The 18,492-nt window shown below is 39.6% G+C and overlaps 2 protein-coding genes and 1 pseudogene across 5 annotated transcripts in view; all 3 read left to right on the top strand.

Annotated features, from left to right (window-relative positions):
* dpysl3 (dihydropyrimidinase like 3) overlaps nucleotides 1-2,440 on the top strand; it is a 47,020-nt gene extending 44,580 nt beyond the window's left edge. For all 3 annotated transcript variants that reach the window (XM_037119726.1, XM_037119725.1, XM_037119727.1), the window contains exon 14: nucleotides 697-2,440. In XM_037119726.1, the coding sequence (XP_036975621.1) occupies nucleotides 697-791 (95 nt within the window). In that variant the 3' untranslated portion in view covers nucleotides 792-2,440. The remainder of the gene's footprint in view (nucleotides 1-696) is intronic.
* Nucleotides 2,441-4,389: 1,949 nt separating this feature from the next.
* On the top strand, nucleotides 4,390-12,838 carry zw10 (zw10 kinetochore protein). 2 transcript variants are annotated; one of them, XM_037120348.1, is made up of 16 exons: nucleotides 4,390-4,580; nucleotides 4,969-5,103; nucleotides 5,195-5,296; nucleotides 5,672-5,749; nucleotides 6,077-6,236; nucleotides 6,770-6,922; nucleotides 7,555-7,752; nucleotides 7,854-7,990; nucleotides 8,107-8,295; nucleotides 8,412-8,635; nucleotides 9,369-9,440; nucleotides 9,547-9,716; nucleotides 9,942-10,072; nucleotides 10,185-10,316; nucleotides 10,793-10,995; nucleotides 11,466-12,838. In XM_037120348.1, exons 1-16 carry the CDS (start codon nucleotides 4,476-4,478, stop codon nucleotides 11,584-11,586), a joined length of 2,310 nt encoding a protein of 769 aa, XP_036976243.1. In that variant the 5' UTR covers nucleotides 4,390-4,475; the 3' UTR covers nucleotides 11,587-12,838. The 2 variants fall into 2 exon arrangements, with proteins under 2 accessions (XP_036976243.1, XP_036976244.1); XM_037120349.1 differs by having other exon boundaries at nucleotides 4,391-4,580; nucleotides 8,107-8,289.
* Nucleotides 12,839-15,550: 2,712 nt separating this feature from the next.
* On the top strand, nucleotides 15,551-18,360 carry LOC119031364 (annotated as a pseudogene).
* Nucleotides 18,361-18,492: the final 132 nt, after the last annotated feature.

Below are 18,492 nucleotides of genomic sequence, written 5' to 3'. Positions count from 1 at the left end.
TTGGTGCCAATGCAAATATAATATAAGATAATATAAAACATTCCAAATTCAATATAATGGCTGATATTCACACATTTTTAAATGATCCCTAAAATGTGGTTATCAAACACTCAAACCGAGGCAGGGCATTTTACAGTTGAACCAGTGCTTTAATTTGGCTGGTACGGTCTGCTTTGGTGTACCGGGTCTTTTTCTTACTCCTTTTGTCTCCATATCAGGCTGGGGAAGTGTGAAAACCTATTCCCCACAGATCATCACACAAGTCTACAGTCCTCTTGATTTAATTGTTGCAGAAGAAGCAACATCCTACTTATCCAGAACACATAAAAGGATATATGTGTAAAGTCATGAGGTGTAATGATCAGCTCTGTGTAAGACAAATAAACAAAGAGTGGAGGAGCACGATTGAGCAGTGCAGAGAAAGTTAAGTGATTCCATTATCATGAATTCCCCCAAGCATATTTTTTGGCAAAATAATCTTTTAAAAGTACGATATTACATCAGTGCCTATTGGACAACATATAGATGGATACTTATTACCCACTAATATTGACCAACTGATATATCGGTTGGGTTTTTAACATGAATACAGTCTTTTAAAATTGCTCTCTTTTAATTCAAATTCAAAAAGCTTTTCCCTTTCTTCTTCATGTTCACTTTTATCTTGTAACTCACCCCACCTTTCTCTCTCTGCAGGTCCCCCCACCCCAGATGACATCCCAATCAGGCCTGCTGGCCGCCGTATTGTAGTGCCCCCCGGTGGCCGTTCCAACATCACATCCCTCAGTTAAACCGTGGGAGGACGCATCCACGAAAGGAGAGCAGCCAGAGTGCAGGATTGAGGGGGGAGGGTTAGAGGGAGGGAGGGAGGGAGGGAGGGGGAGATGCATAGGACCATAATTAGTTAAAAGTTAAAAGAGCAAAACACTGAATCCTCATGCCTTACCTGTCACAGTGCTACCTTGCTCAGATGAGAACTGTATCCCTTTTCCTCTCCTACAAAAGAAAAAGTCACCCTAACCCTAACCCAGACCACTATTCACATTAGCCGTCTTAGCCTCACTTCTTCTCAGTCTATAATACACCACAAATACAGTGAAAAGGTGTTCACCTGGTGTTTTGGTTAAGGGAATTATCACCACATTCAAGAAATAAAGAAATAAAACAAACTACACTCCTAAAGGAAAAGAGATACGGCTTTGCTCAGAATGACGCTATGGTTCTTTCATCCTGTTCGGCTTTCAACGTCACCCCGTTTTCAGTAGCCTGCTTTATAACACTAGATCCCACATTAGCCATGTAATATCATGCAGTACCATTGGTTAGCTCTAGGTGGCATTATATGTACGGTAAATGTAATGTAGCTTTGTGAATGATGTTGTTGCAGCCTGTTTGGGTACACTCAACCAAGTAAAATGTATTTATCAAATCTCAGAGACGGGAGCCCCGTCGGATGTGGGGCTGCATGGGCCACACTAACATGGGTGACGTGATCCACAATCTTCTGAGCCTCCCCCCTGAGGAGCTTGATAAATATCATCCCCATGATGTATTGACTGCATAATTATTGGTGTAAAAGCTAAATATAGAAACACCTGCTTTAGAAAAGATTTTGTACTATTCTTTGTCCCCAAAAAGGTTCATGTCAGTTTTTTATTTTCTGCACTCAATCATAGCTCTTTAAGAAATGAACATCGTAAGAATCCGTCCTTTGCATTTGCTTCTAGCTTATTGCCTGCTCCTGTCATCCCGAAGTCATCTTGAGAAGGAGGAAAAAAACATAAAGAAACACGATTAAACTGCCCCTTGTAGCTCAATCTTAACTAGCTTTACAATTGAGGGCAAAGATTAAAAAAACATAAAAACAGATGCAATGAAATGAATAAGTAACAACAACCTGCTTTCAGATAACAGTACTTCACTTTTGGCTTTACTTTTTCATTGCTGACAAACTGAGCTCTCACTCTGAGGACAAGAGGTTCAAGCGCAGTCCTCGAACGCAATCCAGACCAATAAATCATCAGCCTAAGAATAACTGTGGGTCCAATTCAGTTAAACACTCTGGATCTGATAGTGCTGGAGGTCGTAAGAGCTTTTTTTAACGTCTCTGCTGTTTTTTGACGAGGCAGGGGGTTTTGGTGAAGTGAGGGAAGCTTTTCTTTAGTCACTGTCCCACCGTTGGGGAGAGAGGGAGCGAGGAAGGGAGCGAGGAGGGGAAGGAGATGGCGATTTTTATTTAGCAGTGGTGTGGCAGACTCTGATGAGGCAGACACAAGTGGTGTTTTGTTGTATTTATGTTAGTTTGACGACCTTTGTTAATTGTTTTTTTATGTTATTTCTTTTTTACTGTTGTATCAAAAACCCAGAGATGGCAGGTCAAAAATAAGGTGTGTTGTGGAGGTATGATTTGTTTCCTGAATAAACATGAGTTGCAACTGAATGTTTGAAATCTCTTTTTTAAATAATTTAAAGAAATCGAGGTTTATGTTAATAGTGTTTATTAAAGAATAGAATGTTTTTTTAAATAATGAGATGTAAAGTTACACGCTTCATTTGATCTTACAATTAAAGGATTCAGGTTATGTTAATATGACAATATATTGTAAATGATGATCAAATATTCCGTTTCATGAGCAACCCTTAAACTTTTTTTATATTTGCATGTGTGTTAGTATTACATTTACATTTGAAATAAAACATAAATATGGGTGCAGATATAATTTGCCTAAATAGCATTGTAAGTTAAAAATGCATACACAATTTCCTTTTCATGTATCATCCAGGCAGATGAACTTCACACCTCAAAACTCTCCTTTGAATTACTATTTTCATAAACCGCAATTGCTTAAAACCAAATTGCATTAAAAGTCTGTACCAAAACCTTTTCTGTGTTTATATGTCTGCACTTTACTCCAATTTAGTGAGCACTATCTCTCTATTGATACAGTGCCCATTAATTTCAACAGTGGCTCATGACATGACAGACCATGGAAGCAAAAGAAAATTATTACTACATAGATACTGTAAATCAGTATGTATAGAATACACTACAATGTAGAAATACTATGTCCTGAGTAGCATTGAACTATACCCAAGGTACAAAAAGTACTTGTACTACTAAAAGTATTTATTATGTAGAATAGCCCATTTCATTTGATTATTTAGTGAAATATTGATTACTTAGGCCTGCTTATACTTAGGCCTGTTTGAGACACTGACACTAAGAGTGCTCCACATGGAGGCTTTTTTTACATAGTGCGGTTGGTCATTCGTGATGGCCGAGCACTTTAAATAGACATAACGTTGAATGTGTGCCTGTGCTCAGCCTTTGGGTACAGGCAGGAACGAGTCCATTTCTGACCACATCTGCTGCAATGCCTGCACAAGGTGTCTGCGCTGTTACTATATGAAGACTTCACTGATTGTAACAAAAGCACTGTTTTGAACAGTGTTGAATGAATTACCAATTACTCAAGTTAGAATAATGATTACACTGTGCCAGCTGAGGAGACTCAGGTGGTGCAGTGGAGTGCAGGAGCCCTCCTGAGGACACTGTTTGACTCTGCTGAGACATCAGCCATTTTCTTAGGAATGGTCAGCCGCATCACGACTGCTGACAGGAGGAGACACATCCTGACCTTGAAGTGATGCCAAACTATTCATCATTTGTGGACACAAAGAGCACAAGTCCTGCTCAATAAGACCTGTTGTCTTCACTTTTTGTGTAATCAGTTCAGATGGGCAAATTACTTTTTAGGGACATTAGGAAAAAAAAAAAAAAAAAAAAATGCATGTTGAGGGAGAAGGCGACGTTGGATCTCCTGCCCCTGAACTTACAGCCTGCAGGAAAGTACCTTCTAAATCTGGCAACTGGACATGATGTCGTTAAACTGTGCTCTTTAGTAGTGCTCATAAAGTCTGTGTCCAACTCCTCTTGTAGAGGGTAGGCTGTGGGATCAGAATTTATTTGCTGATTATATATTTGTAGGTCTATTATTATTATGTCAATGCAAAGTAAGTCCTCAAATAGACGTATGAAGTACAATAAATGCCTCTGAATGTTGTGGCAGTTTAAGAAAATGGAAATACTGAAGTACAATAAGTACCCCGATAATGTACTTAAGTACAGCACTAAATACTAAATCATACGCTGCATACTTTCCACCACTGCAGTCAGAAAACATGCTATTGCATATTTTGAACATGCGTGTAATCGAGGTACCAATAAATATATATTCCATGTCAACATTTGCTGAAACTGCTCTAAACTTAGTCGCTGCTGTCTGAAACCATCCATCATTAACGGCGCGGATGATCCACGTCATCTTGGATGTGCCTCAACCTCACCAATCCGAACAACTGAGGCCACGAGTACCAGCCAATCAGAGGGCTGGGCGGGTGCTGCCGTCTCCATAATATAAACTGTAATCCAGGTGGCGGGTCTCGATCCTCGGTTGTTACCATTATTGTACAGTATGGCGTCGTTTGTGACAGAAGTACTCGCCAGCTCTGGCAAACTGGAGAAAGAGGACCTGTCCGGTAAAATCAGCAAAATGTCACGCAAGGTGGAAGATACAAAGGTAATCCGCTAGCTAGCGTAACATTAGCTCCGCTTACTAAAGTTTCAATTAGCATTAGCCATTAGCGCTAACACTGAATATGAATAGCTAGACTTAAGTAGGGATCCCTGGAATAACACTTTGTTTCAGGTTAACTGTAACTGCTACAGCATTAGTTTACATCGGACTTTCAAGCTACTCTCATTTATTTAATTAAATGCATTTTCGTTCGCAAGACTGTTAGCGTTAGCTAGCCATATGTGGTGCAAAGTGGTGACAGCTGACTTCCTGGCTCCATTGTGTTCAGTGTAACTACGACTGATGACGTTAGGCTATCTGGATCATGACTTCAGTTATACCACATTACAAAAGAGTAACTCTGTTGTCTTCTTACATATTTTTTTAATAGGAAGAAGTATGTGAAATGATGAACAAGAAGTATTCAGACTTCCTACCTGGTCTTCAAGGAGCAGAGGACCTGATGGTACGAGTTGATGAGGTCTCTAAAGAAATGGATGTCCTCAAAAACCACATTGAAAATGAGGTACGTGTGAAACTGCTCCTAGGAAGAGCAGAACAGTTGGGCAAAGTTAGATCAGTGCGCAGGTTTTAACTGTTGGTCTGTGGATACACAGGTGCAGCAGAATCTACATGTGGCTGTGACTGAGTATGCAAAGCTGAAGCAGCAGCTGGAGAGAAACACTGTCATCATACAAATCCTTGGACATCTAAAGGAGGTCATCACACAATACATGGCATTTTTTTTTATTAAAATGTGATGTAGTATGTTGTCACTAGTGTCAGAGTTTCCATAAGGCTCCAATGCCCAGATTATGAACATATTGTATATGGAATATAAGCTGTTCTATACCTTCAAATAAAAGGATCTAAGTTCACTTAGGAAAAACATGATTTTTTAAAATTCAATTTGGCTAACAAAAGCTCTACCTTAATTTTTTTTCTCAAAAAGAAATGGAATAGGTTTGTGTTGCCATATATTAAATAAAAGTCTAGCTCTCAGAAATGGATTGGCAGAGAAAAAGTGATGTTTTGGGCATCCATTATTTACATATTATTTACATACTTGTTGCTGTATCTTCTTTGTGGCTCAGTTTCACAATGCAATGGAGGAATCCAACAAATCTACACAGGACAAGAATTTTGTCGAAGCAGCCAATCAGCTGGAACGGGTAAGAGTCCACACAACTTTGCCTCTACACTGAGCTAGAAAAAAATGACATCATGACACATAACATTTGGTAAACTTCTTAAGACAAGAACTACTCCTGCAACACATTCAGTGACACAAAATATAACATCTCATCTTACAAACATCAAATCACTGTTAGTCAGTGCCATGTGCTGTGAGTTATTTCCAAAAGGCAGAAGTTATGTCTGCCCTTTTTTTGTTTATGTGCAAAGTGGCTTTAGCTAATTGCCTAATGTTAATAATGTCAGAAAAAAGGCCACTATCCCCACCACGTATTGATTGATGGGTACTTTCGATTTTCCCCCAGGCAAGGGCCAGTGTGATTTCCCTGAAGGGCTGGAAGACTTCCCAGCTCCCGCTGCTCAGTGCTCTCAGTTCTGAGTTGACAGTGCAGAGAGAAAATTTAATCTACCACCTGGGAGATGAATGGAAGCGCCTTGTCATCTGGAAATTACCTTCCTCAAAGGGTAAGACTTCAGAAAACTGTTATTTTTTATAAGTTTCAGATATGGCACTAGTACAGCTTTCTGAATTATTCTAGCCATTTGTGTTTTATTATTATTATTATTATTATTATTATTATTATTATTATTATTATTATTATTATTATTATTATTTAAAGCAGGCACTGAATTGATTGGATTTACTGACTTAAGCATTGTGCACAAATCCTGTGCATGGCTGCTGTCTGATAGACCTTTGATAAACAGTCAGAGGTGTTTGAGGGTCTAAATTAGTTTTATCATAGGTAAATGTATGGACAATAGTAATGCTGAAATGATTAACCACCAAACATTGCTTACAATTGTAAGAGCCATGACTCATCATAAAACACAAATGTAATTATTCTCCGGATCATCCTCTCAAATGCAATGTTTTGTTGGTATTGTTTGATATGGTGTTTGAACCTTGTGATTAAAAAAAATGTTTTGTCAAATAAGGCACATGACAAAATCTTGCTTTTGTGAGGCATTGCTAGTGACCGTATGTTCATCACTAGAGCCTGCAGGCCCAAAGTCCTTCCTGAAGGTGGAGTTGAATATGAGCCATGCTAGCAGTAAGGACGGTGAACCAAAACCTCCTGCTCTGCTGTGTTCTGTCCTGCAAGCTCTGGCCATCCAGGGAGACCTTCAGCACAAGATCAAACTCTTCAGTAAGAGCAAGAAACACTACTTATTGTAAAAAGCTGTCACTTAATTCCAGTTAATATGAAATTAGCACCACTTTGTTTTGTTTTTTTTTAGAGAGCTGTGACCAACATGCGCTGAGCAGGATGTTTTCTAGTTTAAAAACTGTAATGGAAAGCATCTTCTTTGACAATCCTCCACTGCAGTTTATTCAGGGTGTCCGCAGGGTTGTAAATGTAGTAAAAGGTAGTAAATTAAATTAGCAAAAATTAAGGCCATTAAAAAGTAATAAACGTCATCTGAGGAGGTTTTACATGTTCGAACCACTATCCAAATATGAGGTATTTCTCTTATTTGTGGTAAGTGCTGGCCTATCTCCTAAAAATCACGTTAATTTATTTATATAAATTATATGTGTGAGTGGGACTTGAGAGGTATCGATGATGTGACGTCAGACAGTGTGCGACACGGGTTAGGCACTTATACACTATTGGCACCTCAGTCTTTGCTCTAACTAGTACTCCAACAATAATTTCACCGTCACTGTTTAAGTTGAGTGACTGAAAATCTCATCATCCTATTCAAAGTCTGCAACAGGCAACTCATTGAACCGTAACTCAGAACCTGTTCTCTCCTGGTTTCTATCATCATCATCTAGGTCAGGTGCTCTTGAAGAACATGTTGAAGCCGTTAGTGATGTACCCCTCACTGTCAGTGAGCGTGACTGACCAGCAGGATGAGGGAATCGTCCTGGCATTACATTGCTTGGAAGAAAGCGACAAAGAGAGATCAGCTCCCTCACAGGTCTACAGCAAACTGCTCCTGGTGCTCAAGACACTACATGCACACCTGCTAGGTACAGTACGGCCGGGCTCATACAGAAATGATAAGTCGTGTTTTAAGGCTGCTGCACAATGAGTTTGAGAAAGGCAAGTCACATCCTCTGGAATTTTTCAGACGTGTCCATTGGGGATAAAAAGCTGTCTGCCATTTTGGGAGAGCTGATTTGGGAGGACATTTCCCAATGCATCATCCATGAGTGTCTGCTGTACTCCATTCCCAGCAACAGCAGCCAGTTGGAAAAATATAACACTGTAAGAGCCTAACAGCAGTTTGTGCAGTGTGATGATATTGTTTTTGTCTTTGCCATGTTACTGTCTGTTGAGAGTTAGGGAATTACATTTTTATTCAATATACATTTGTGTTCAAGGTTATCAAAGAAACCGAGGAGTTTGAGAAGTCTTTGAAGGAGTTGGAGTTTCTGCAGGGCGATTCCACAGACCTGCTCAAATATGCCAGAGATGTCAACTGTCACTTTGCCAGCAAGAAGTGCAAGGATGTCATCGTGGCAGCCCGCAAACTCATGACCTCCAAGATGCACAACACAGTTAAAGTATGTGTGAGTGTCTTCATTCGTGAAGTCTCAGGTTACAGTAATCAAACGCTGCAAGAAAACCTGTGAAAATATGATTATTTAAGTGCTTCCTTTTGTTTTTTCTGATCTTCCTCTCTTAGATCACACCAGACTACAAGCTGCGTCTTCCCAAGCTGCCCGCTCCAGGTCCAGAGGTGAAAGTGAAGCAAGAGACCACAAATGAGGAGATGACAATTGAAAACTCAAAGCAGCTATCAGCATGGAGTCTATGTCTGCCGGCGTGTCGCATCAGTGAGTCAGTGCAGCAGCTGATGGAGCTGGCACTCAACACGCTGTTTGAAGCTGTTGGAAGCTCCACATATTGGTACGTTTCAGTGCACAATCACCTAACTGAGCTACTGTTGCTCTACTCTGTTGACCCTAACCTTTGGACTCCTAAATATGCTGCAACTAACATTGTTTTTCCATTATTGATTTATTTATTTATTTTTGTCACAACATTCTGAAAAACGTCCATCACAGTCTCCCAGAGCCCAGCCTGACGTCTTAAGATTTCTTTTGTCCAACACTACAATCCAAAACCAGAGTCCAAAAAAGACTCTTCATTTACTATCACTAATGACAAAGAAAAGTAGTAAATCCTGAGACTATATCCTGACTATAGATGTGAAAAATGACTGAAACTATTAATGATTTACCAAAATAGTTACCAGTTAATTTTGACTTATCAATAAAAGGACTGTTGGTTGCAGCTGTACTCTAAACTCTATGTGCACATGAAACTTCAGATTAACTCATTTGGTAGAGCGGGCATCCCATGTACAGACACTTTGTCCTCGCTGCAGCAGCCTTGGGTTTGATTCACCTCCTGGGGCCCCTTGCTGCTTACTCACCCTGTTTCTTGTCATTTCTGAAGCTTTCCTATCAATAAAGCCATAAAAAATTATTATTATTATTATTATTATTGTTGTTGTTGTTGTTGTTAATAATGATAATAAGAATAATAAAACACAATTGACACTGCATTCTGTAGTATATATACTGATGCACGATAAGTATTGTATTGTGAATAAATTGCAATTTGCTGTCCCTTTCAGTGCATTACAACTCTTCTACACTGTTCGAAACATCTTCCAGCTGTTCTACGATGTTGTACCAACGTACCACAAGTAAGAATGCTTCTGTCATATATTAATGACACATAGCAGATCACACCAACACATTTCCCATGAAGGTGTCAATGGTTGTCTCTTGTTTTTCTGCTACTCCATCCAGGGAAAACTTGCTCAAGTTCCCTCACCTGGCTGCCATCCAACACAACAACTGCATGTACCTGGCCCACCACCTGCTCACCCTGGGTCACCATTTCAGAGCTCACCTGCCAGAGCCTCACAGCGAGGGCACTGCAACATTTGTTGACATGGTGCCCGGATTCAAGAAGCTGGGTAAATTAACAGTTCTACAACTGTCATCGACATTGACATGAAATGTGGTGCAGAGATTAATTCCCAAAACTGCTGATGTGATGTTATTGAAACAAGTCAGCATTTATTTTGATGACCTTTCTGGTCTTTCTGTGGGCCAATATTTCCACTTCTACATGTAACTTAATAAAATCCAATCAGATTGCATTGGAGTGTGCTGAGCACCCTTTTGTGATTTTCCTCCAGGTGCCCGGTGCTTCTTAACGCAGATGAACGTCCAGAGAGCTGAACTGTTGGAGAGACTTTCCACCGCTCACAACTTCTGCAACCTGGACGATGAAGACAACTACATTGCAGCCAGCAAGGCAGTCAGACAGGTGAGAAAATACGGCACAAAAATGAAATGCAAAGTTGTTGTGATGATATGATTCAGCTTGTCATCCAGTCATTTGTGATCAACTGAGTGATCATCTGTTTGCTTGATTGCAGGTCATCCATCAGTTGAAGCAGTTGGGCACAGTTTGGCAAGATGTCCTACCAGTCAGCATCTATTGTAAAGCCATGGGCAGCCTCCTCAACACAGCTATTACAGAAGTCATTGCCAAAATAATGATGCTTGAGGTTTGTCTTTTTTCTTAATTCATGACCCTTTTACTTAGACATGGAACTTGCCTCATAAATGCAAGTAAGCAGTTGTTGAAAAACCAGGATATAAACAGGTTTTGGACTTAAATTGTGAGGTCCAGCTGGCTGTGTAGTATGTAGTACATTCTCAAAATAAAAGCAGGACTTCCAAAAACAGATGAATACTTGTTGGCAATAACGATTAGGTTAAAAAAACAAGAAAAAAAGGAGGGTTCATGTACATGAAGATTAATGGCAAAGAAGACAAATTCAGAGGAACTAATTCCATCGTTGTTTTATCTTTGATGCAGTCGTAGGTTGATAAAATGCCCAAATTTGCCCAAACACAAATCACAGAAAAGTCATATCATCTTGATAATGATCTGCTGTATACACATAGTTCGTTATCTTTATTGATGACCATTAAAGATTTTTCATTGATATATTTGTTTTTATCACTTATCTATCTACAGGACATTTCCTCTGAGGATGGGGAGCACCTTCACACTCTGTGCCAAACCATCATCGAGGAGGGTCCACTGGTCTTCATTCCTCTGGCTGAAAAAAACAAGAACAAGAAATACCAGGAGGAAGTCCCTCTCTATGTGAAGAAGTGGAGCACCTTCAAGGAGCTGGTTATTGTGCTGCGGGCCAACCTACAGGAGATAGTCGACAGGTAAGAAGGAAACTTGACAATGAGGATGAAAATATTAAATTGATGATGAATTATGTCAATTAATTCTCCTGTTGAGGCTTTAAGTTATGAAATGTTTTATCATATTCATTCTGCCTTTTGCTTTCCCATTTCCCAAAATGTACCTACAGTAGAATGAATGATAACATACTGAAGAATCTAGATAATGTATTGTTTTCTACAATTGTTCTGCTTTATAGTTAAGGTTAGGATAGTTTTTAAATAAACTGTACAAATTAAAACATTTAAGTTGGCTAGACAGTTTTTTGATAAGATTTATCAGAATTAAAGAAGTTATGTCCAATAGTTCCCGTCTGTTTGGTCTGGGTTAGGGTATATTTACAATTAAATAATGACTTTTCCTTTTATAAAATAAAATGTCTGGTTACATCATATTTTTTGTTCCATCAGTGTTTTTGATTGGTTGATCTATCTGTGACTCCTCTTCACAGGTGGGCTGACGGTAAAGGTCCACTGGCGGTGGAGTTCTGCAGTTCAGAGGTGAAGAATCTGATCCGAGCCTTGTTTCAGAACACAGACAGGAGAGCTGTAGCTCTGTCTAAAATCAAATAGAAACTTATTGCACTTTTTCATGCCTTTTATTAATTTCCTTTATCTGTTTCATTTAATATATACATTTAATTGTATGTAGGCAGAACAGTTTGCCAGAGAATTGTTCGCCCAGTCTGATGGAGGCACTGTCATTGACGGTCTAAGCTGGTTGTAATCAATCTGTGGGATAAGTTCCTTCTCAGACTTCAATTAGTCCTACAGAAGATTACATGAATGCTTCTTTACATCAGCTATCAGTATAGCTTGTGGGTTTACCACTACAAAGCCAACTGGGGTTGTGTAACCAGTGGCTCGCCATCTGCTGACATGTGATGTTGCTCCCATGGTTAACTTGGCTGCACATTGTTAATCAAACTTCATCTGTAGTTTGTTTCAGAGGTCTCAGCTTTTCTGTTCTTATGTCATTTCAGGAGACAGTTTGTTTGTTTGAACCTAACTGCCTTTCACAAATCATTTAGTTCTAACAAGAATCCCTGGACCAACTTCTCTTGTACAAGGCATGAAACTGAACTCTTCTGTATTGTATTTATTGCCTGTCCAAATTACCAAAAGTTTCCAGCCATTCAGAATAATTTCTAGTCTTTTTAATGAACATAGTTTAATCAATTTTCCCAGTAATGTGTGTGTTGGGGGGTTGTATTGTAGAAATTGCAAAAGCTTATAATCTTACCAATGTATGCGTTAAAATGGACATTACAGACAAATTCAATTATGACATGTAATGTGAGCATTTGGAGATTCTGGATAGAAACATGCTTATGGTTTCCCTATGTTTCCAGTCTATGCAACGCTAAGTTGAACATGTTTGCAAGAGAGTGTTATTGTTCTTCTTAACCAACCCAAGCAAGAATATCTACATCTTTGAAAAGAAAATACTGAAAATACAGAAAGAAATACTTGTGATTGATTTCTTCAAAATGAGAGGAGTAACTTGTGACTTCCACAGGTAACAAATAACTTAGTTTTGCACTTATGTTTTTGTACTTGTTTTGTACTTTGTTTTTGACTAAATAACAAGAGAAAACATGTCAGTTTATGAGCTTTAGAGGAGCTGTTTCTGGTCTTTATTCAAAGCTAAGCTGGCCCACTCCGGGCCAAGTTTCATACTGTATGTATAAATAAATTACTGCTTTTCCAAAATGTTATAATATTTCTTTAAAGGGGCACTGAAAGAAATGCTTGGTGTAAGAGCTTGGGCGTGTTTATTTGAATGCAAATAAAGGCCTTTCTGGTTTATTGACTGATTCTTCAAGATGAGTACAGATGATTGACCAGCGATGGATCCAAAGGCAATCACAGTTAATAAGCTTGTTGTTCATGAAGATTGCTGTGCAAATGTCACTTTGATAAGCCGACCTGATGTGATGGCACATAGGAGGTTCTTTGACCATAAAGTTATCACAGCCACCTGCAATACTTTGAGTTAAGTGATGTCAGAATTTGCTCAGAGGGGGGAGGAGACAAACAGCTGGGCGGTCATGGAGCAGCTCCTTGCAGTCTCCTCCTCCATCTGATCAAACTTCAACCAGCAAGTGGTGTTCCTAGCAGCAGCTGTTTTCATCTTGAGTTATGCTTGACAGAGGTATGTGATTATTTTCTCTTCATTTTGAGATATATGAGCTATAATCAGTGGAGGAAATCAGAAAAAAGTTATTTTACTTTTGTAAATGTGGGATTAATTACAATTATTTGAATACTATTGCAGTTTCAGTGTTTTCAAGCATCAGCTAAGAATATAAATCAGGAAAACAGCTCTCTAATGTCACATTTCCATGTTTTATGACATTTTACCACAGTTGTCATATTATTTAGTTTGTAATTTACCAATAATTATAAGATTACAGCTAAATATAAGCCATTAGATTAATCTGCAGATTAGTTTCTCAATAAACTGATTAATCATTTGGTAGGGAATAAAATGTAATGATGTCTGTAGATGTATTTTGTTCTGTGTGACCAACAGTCCAAAACAAAATGAAAAAAATGCAAGAATAAGCAGCGGATCGTCACACTTGAAAAGCAGAAATCTGGGAGTGCTTGGCATTTCTGATTTACAAATAGTAATTGGCAACTATTTGTAATTTAGATTTTCAATAAGTCACTTACACAACTGAAGGTTTCTGCAGCTGGAGAGGATTTTCACCAGTGCATACTAAAAAGTCAGCTAAAGCAAAATCATTCAATTAGTTTATGATAAATCTTTTTTTGAGGTATCTTGTATCACATCTATCTGTAACATTTCTATTTTTTAATGATGGTACATGACACATGTTTGTGTTTATGCATTATATTTTTTGCCACTTGTTAATGTACAGGCACATTTCATCTTCTGTGTGTCAGATAATACAACAACTAAAAAAATCAATGCAACAAGTAGTCTCTTTTAATAACAAACTTTTTAAGCAGCAGAAAAAACTACCCAGCTGACTCCTCCTGGTGTTGTGATACAGTTAACACCACACTGTTTTAATATTTTCACCAGAGAAAGGTGAATTCACAATTCATTTGGCCACATCTGGACAATACTTTCTTTAAGCTTTCTGGCAAATACAGTCAGTAATCTTCTAAAATCCATCATGTTCCTTGGTCTTTCTCTGATTAATTTTGAGGATTAGTGATAATCCTTACATGGGAAATAAACTGTGGCAGTGACCGAGACACTGATCAGCCCACTTCAGACCAATGAAACCTCATGCTGTACTAATAAGGAAGTAAAGTAATATTTGCTCTGGGAACATCATCACTCAACATCACAGCTTGGGCTGATCTACAGACGTATCTCAGGGATTTTCTCTTTGAAGGCAGCAGAATGTAAATAAGAAGTTCAGTGCCGTCACCACTTTCTTAATGATCCTTACTGTATTTTCTCCAATTCTACAAACCCAAGCAACAAAACAAAGAGATTTGGCAAAACAAAAGAGATTTGGTTGCCATGTGACTCAGTAGCTGCTGTTGAAAGCTAAAATTATTGATTCGATTTAGTTCTTTTGCCCAAACAGAAGTCAGGCTGGAAGGTTAATCAACATCTTGAGGTCATCAGCAATGATCTCCACTGTGATGTGCAGCAGAGAGACACTACCAAACATTCCATGCAGCAGTCACATCAGGTCCCCCGTAAGGATCGAGCCTCGCAGGAACTCCATTCCCCCAACGCAGACTCTTACCGCTAAACATCTGCTGGCATACCTGCCCCGACCACAGCCGGAGTCAGTCCATTACCCTTTCAAGGTACAGCTCTCTACGTTAAAGTCCCCATACATTCAAAAATATGTTGATGATGATGTGATATGATCGTTAGAATTAGACAGCCTTCAGTAGGAATCAGTTATGATCTACTAGTTATTTATTTGATGGTTTGCACACTTTTGCATTCCCTACAAAATGTTCCCTCATTTCAGGTTACAACTAAACCAATTAATGGTTCCACAATGAACGCAGAAGGAACCTCTTTCATCAACAGTTTGCACCACACTTCACCACTACGAAACACTCAGGAGGCCTCTCCCTCCCGGACCCACGGTCCCTGGAGCGAGTCCTCTCTGACTCTGACTTTGGTTAAGCAAGAACCCCCCAAGCAGCAAACGATCCAAGTAGCACCTCTGGAACCAGTGGAAGAGAACCCAAAGCCTCAGCGTTCGCGTCGCAGCAGACACCTCAAACGTTTCAGCACCAGGTGGCAATCGAGAGGCTCCACTGGCAGCAGTAACGTTCCCGTCTCTGCAATAGAGAAGCTGCATGTTGCAAAGAGTCACAAGAAGCGCTGTAAGCTGTTAGGTGATGAGGACTTGCTGCATGTCACTGCAAGCAATCAGCGCCAGCGTTATGTTACCAAGGATGGCAAGTGCAGGGTCAATCTCGGACCTATTGCAGACAAGAGTCGGTTTCTCTCAGATATCTTCACCACATTAGTGGACCTCAGATATCGCTGGTTCCTTCTTGTCTTCACTATGTGCTACATTCTCACATGGGTGGTCTTTGGTGGATTCTACTTCTTTGGTGCCTGGTTGCGTGACGACATTGCACACATTGATGATCCACAATGGAAAGCATGCTTTCAAAATGTAGACAGCTTTCTTTCAGCCCTCCTGCTGTCATTAGAGAGCCAGAGAACCATTGGGTATGGCTCCAGGATGGTGACAGCTAACTGCCCTGAGGGAACAATTCTACTGATGGTCCAGTCCATCCTTGGCTCCATTATCGACGCTCTAATGGTAGGCTGCATGTTTGTTAAAATCTCCCGGCCACAGCAGAGGGCCCAGACTCTAATCTTCAGCAAGCACTGTGTCATTTGTGAGCGTGACAAGAAGCTGTGTATGCTCTTCCGCATTGGTGACCTGAGAGAGAGCCACATGGTTGACGCCAAAATCCGGGCCAAGCTGATCAAGTCCAGGCAGACTAAGGAGGGCGAGTTCATCCCACTGGAGCAATCAGAAATCAATCTGGGCTACGACACTGGAGGAGACAGGCTGCTCCTGGTGGAACCCCAGACCATTACCCATGTCATCAATGACAGCAGCCCCTTTTGGGAGGTGGGGTCCGAGCGTCTGAGGAGGGAGACCTTTGAGATCATTGTCATCCTGGAGGGCATCGTGGAAGCATCAGGTTTGTACATCTATTTTCAAGTTTTGTGCAGTCCTCAAAAAGAGGTCATGCCTGTAGTAAAGCAGCTTCAAAGATGCATTTTGAGGTCCTCACACAGAGAGTTGCCAGTGATGCATCAAGTAAGAAGTGTGGGTGGATGGAAAGACCATCACCTCGTGCTCCATCTTCAGGATACAGATCTGTTCTAGCTACTCTGACTCTCTCTGATCACAAGCACAACACAGCTGCTGTCCTTGACATGTCTTTATTTTGCATGACTAGGATGGCAGGTCTCGATGCTACTGATGATTTCTGGTATGCTACACTGGGACCCTCAGTTGAATTACTGTTTTTTACTTAGGTAGTCCTCACAGTAAGAGATTTAAATGACAGTAAATTAATGTAGACTTTGTTCCTTCAGACAGGGTGCTAAATGTTGAGTTCAGGATTTATCAAAAACTCACTGCTAATGTGTAACCCTGAGGAAGCTGGACATGAAACGTGTTGTTGATTTAAGGCAGAAATCAGATCAAGCTTTGTTGCAGTGAGATTTGAGATTCTCTCATTTGCAGTGTCTATACTGTTATGTGTATTCTAAGTAATCACAGCTATATTTTTTCGGCATGTTTGAGTAATTGACAAGCTGAAAACAACCAACGTGCAAATTGTATCCTCAACCAATTTTTCGGTGCACACTGGGGATTTAGACTGGAGTCACTGGGACTTGGACTTCAGTCGACTCAAGTCATTGTTTAGATGACTTATAACTTGATCTGACTTGAGAAAATAAAAGACTCCACTTTTTTTAAGAAAATAAAAATAAATATGCTTAAATTTGTTTTGTTAATGTACATTTATCTTTTATATTGATTCTCAGTTTTAATGCAGTTACTGTTACTTGGGTTAACAGGTTACATCAATTGGCCAATAATATAATTCTTAGACAGGTACTGATAGCTTGTCTTTGCTCTTTAGAAAGATTGAAACCTGCAGGTAAGACTGCAGAATATTTGTGAAGGGTAGGGACTTGACTTGCCTTGACTTGGACCAAATGACTTGAGTCACAAGACCAAAAAATATGAAAACTATGGCAGGCGTAGCTAACTAATCATAAACATATATATTTGTTATAGCTAATCTTGCGATGTTAATTATATCACATTACCTACTTTTTCTGCACAATCAGGGACGTGGGAATCAGAATCAGAAATTCTTTAATGTCCCGCAGATGGGGAAATTTATTTGTCACAGCAACAGAATATCAAAAGATGGTTATGTGAGATGTGGATGGAAAGCCAGATATACAGGGAAAAGGTCCTATTTGCTGCGATAGACTGGCGACCTGTCCAGGGTGTCCCCTGCCTTCGCCCTAAGTCAGCTGGGATAGGCTCCAGCCCCCCCGCGACCCTGCAGAGGATTAAGCGGCGTACATATAATGTGTACAGATGATGGATGGATGGAGGTCCTATTTGAAATTAATTTGATTAAAAGTGGACAAAGTCAATCAGTCTGTGTGTAACAGTGCATATCTCCTGATGTGAATACTGCTGATGTAACATTTATATGACTCATTGATGCGTTGTTGTTTTCCAGGTATGACATGCCAGGCAAGGACATCTTACACTGAAGATGAGGTCCTCTGGGGCCACCGATTTGAGTCATGCATTTCCTTGGAGAAAGGGGCGTTTCGTGTGGACTACAGTGCATTTGACAAGATCTTTGAAGTCCAAATGTCCCCGTTCAGTGCAAAAGACAGGAGCACAATAAAGGAACAAGAAAATGTGTTTTAGAAAACGTTGGCTAAATAATAACATAACACAATAACAACCTAATGAGTGACTTAAAAGTGATTTAATATTCCCTGATAGAATACAAGCATACATCTTGAATATTGATCTCAGGACTGCCAGAATTGCTATTGTTCTGTAGATTTTAAAAGATTTGCTTTCTGTTTTCTTATAGTAAGCCTATAAATCTGTGTTGCATTATGCAATGTTTGATGTTGTGTTGAAATAATATTTAAAAAATAAAAATCCCTTAAGTGTCCTGCTGAAACCAATTATCCATGGTCATTTAAAGGCAATTTAAATATTAGGTTGGCAAAATAATATTATTTCAATGTTCCAATTACCTACTTGCTTTTCGTGGATCGTTCAACTCTTGAGGGTCAAACTTCACAGTCTTCATTTATCAAACAAAATTACCTTGGTTGATATCATATAATCTAAAGCTCAAATTTCAGGTCTATGGTTACAGTGGCCCTGAGGGTCAAAACACAACAAGAGCACAATATTTCAGGAAACGCAACATTTCACAGAACATTTC

The sequence above is a fragment of the Acanthopagrus latus genome, chromosome 13 (assembly GCF_904848185.1).
Source record: "Acanthopagrus latus isolate v.2019 chromosome 13, fAcaLat1.1, whole genome shotgun sequence".
Classification (NCBI taxonomy): Eukaryota; Metazoa; Chordata; class Actinopteri; order Spariformes; family Sparidae; genus Acanthopagrus; species Acanthopagrus latus.
This window is presented reverse-complemented; position numbering and strand designations above follow the sequence as displayed.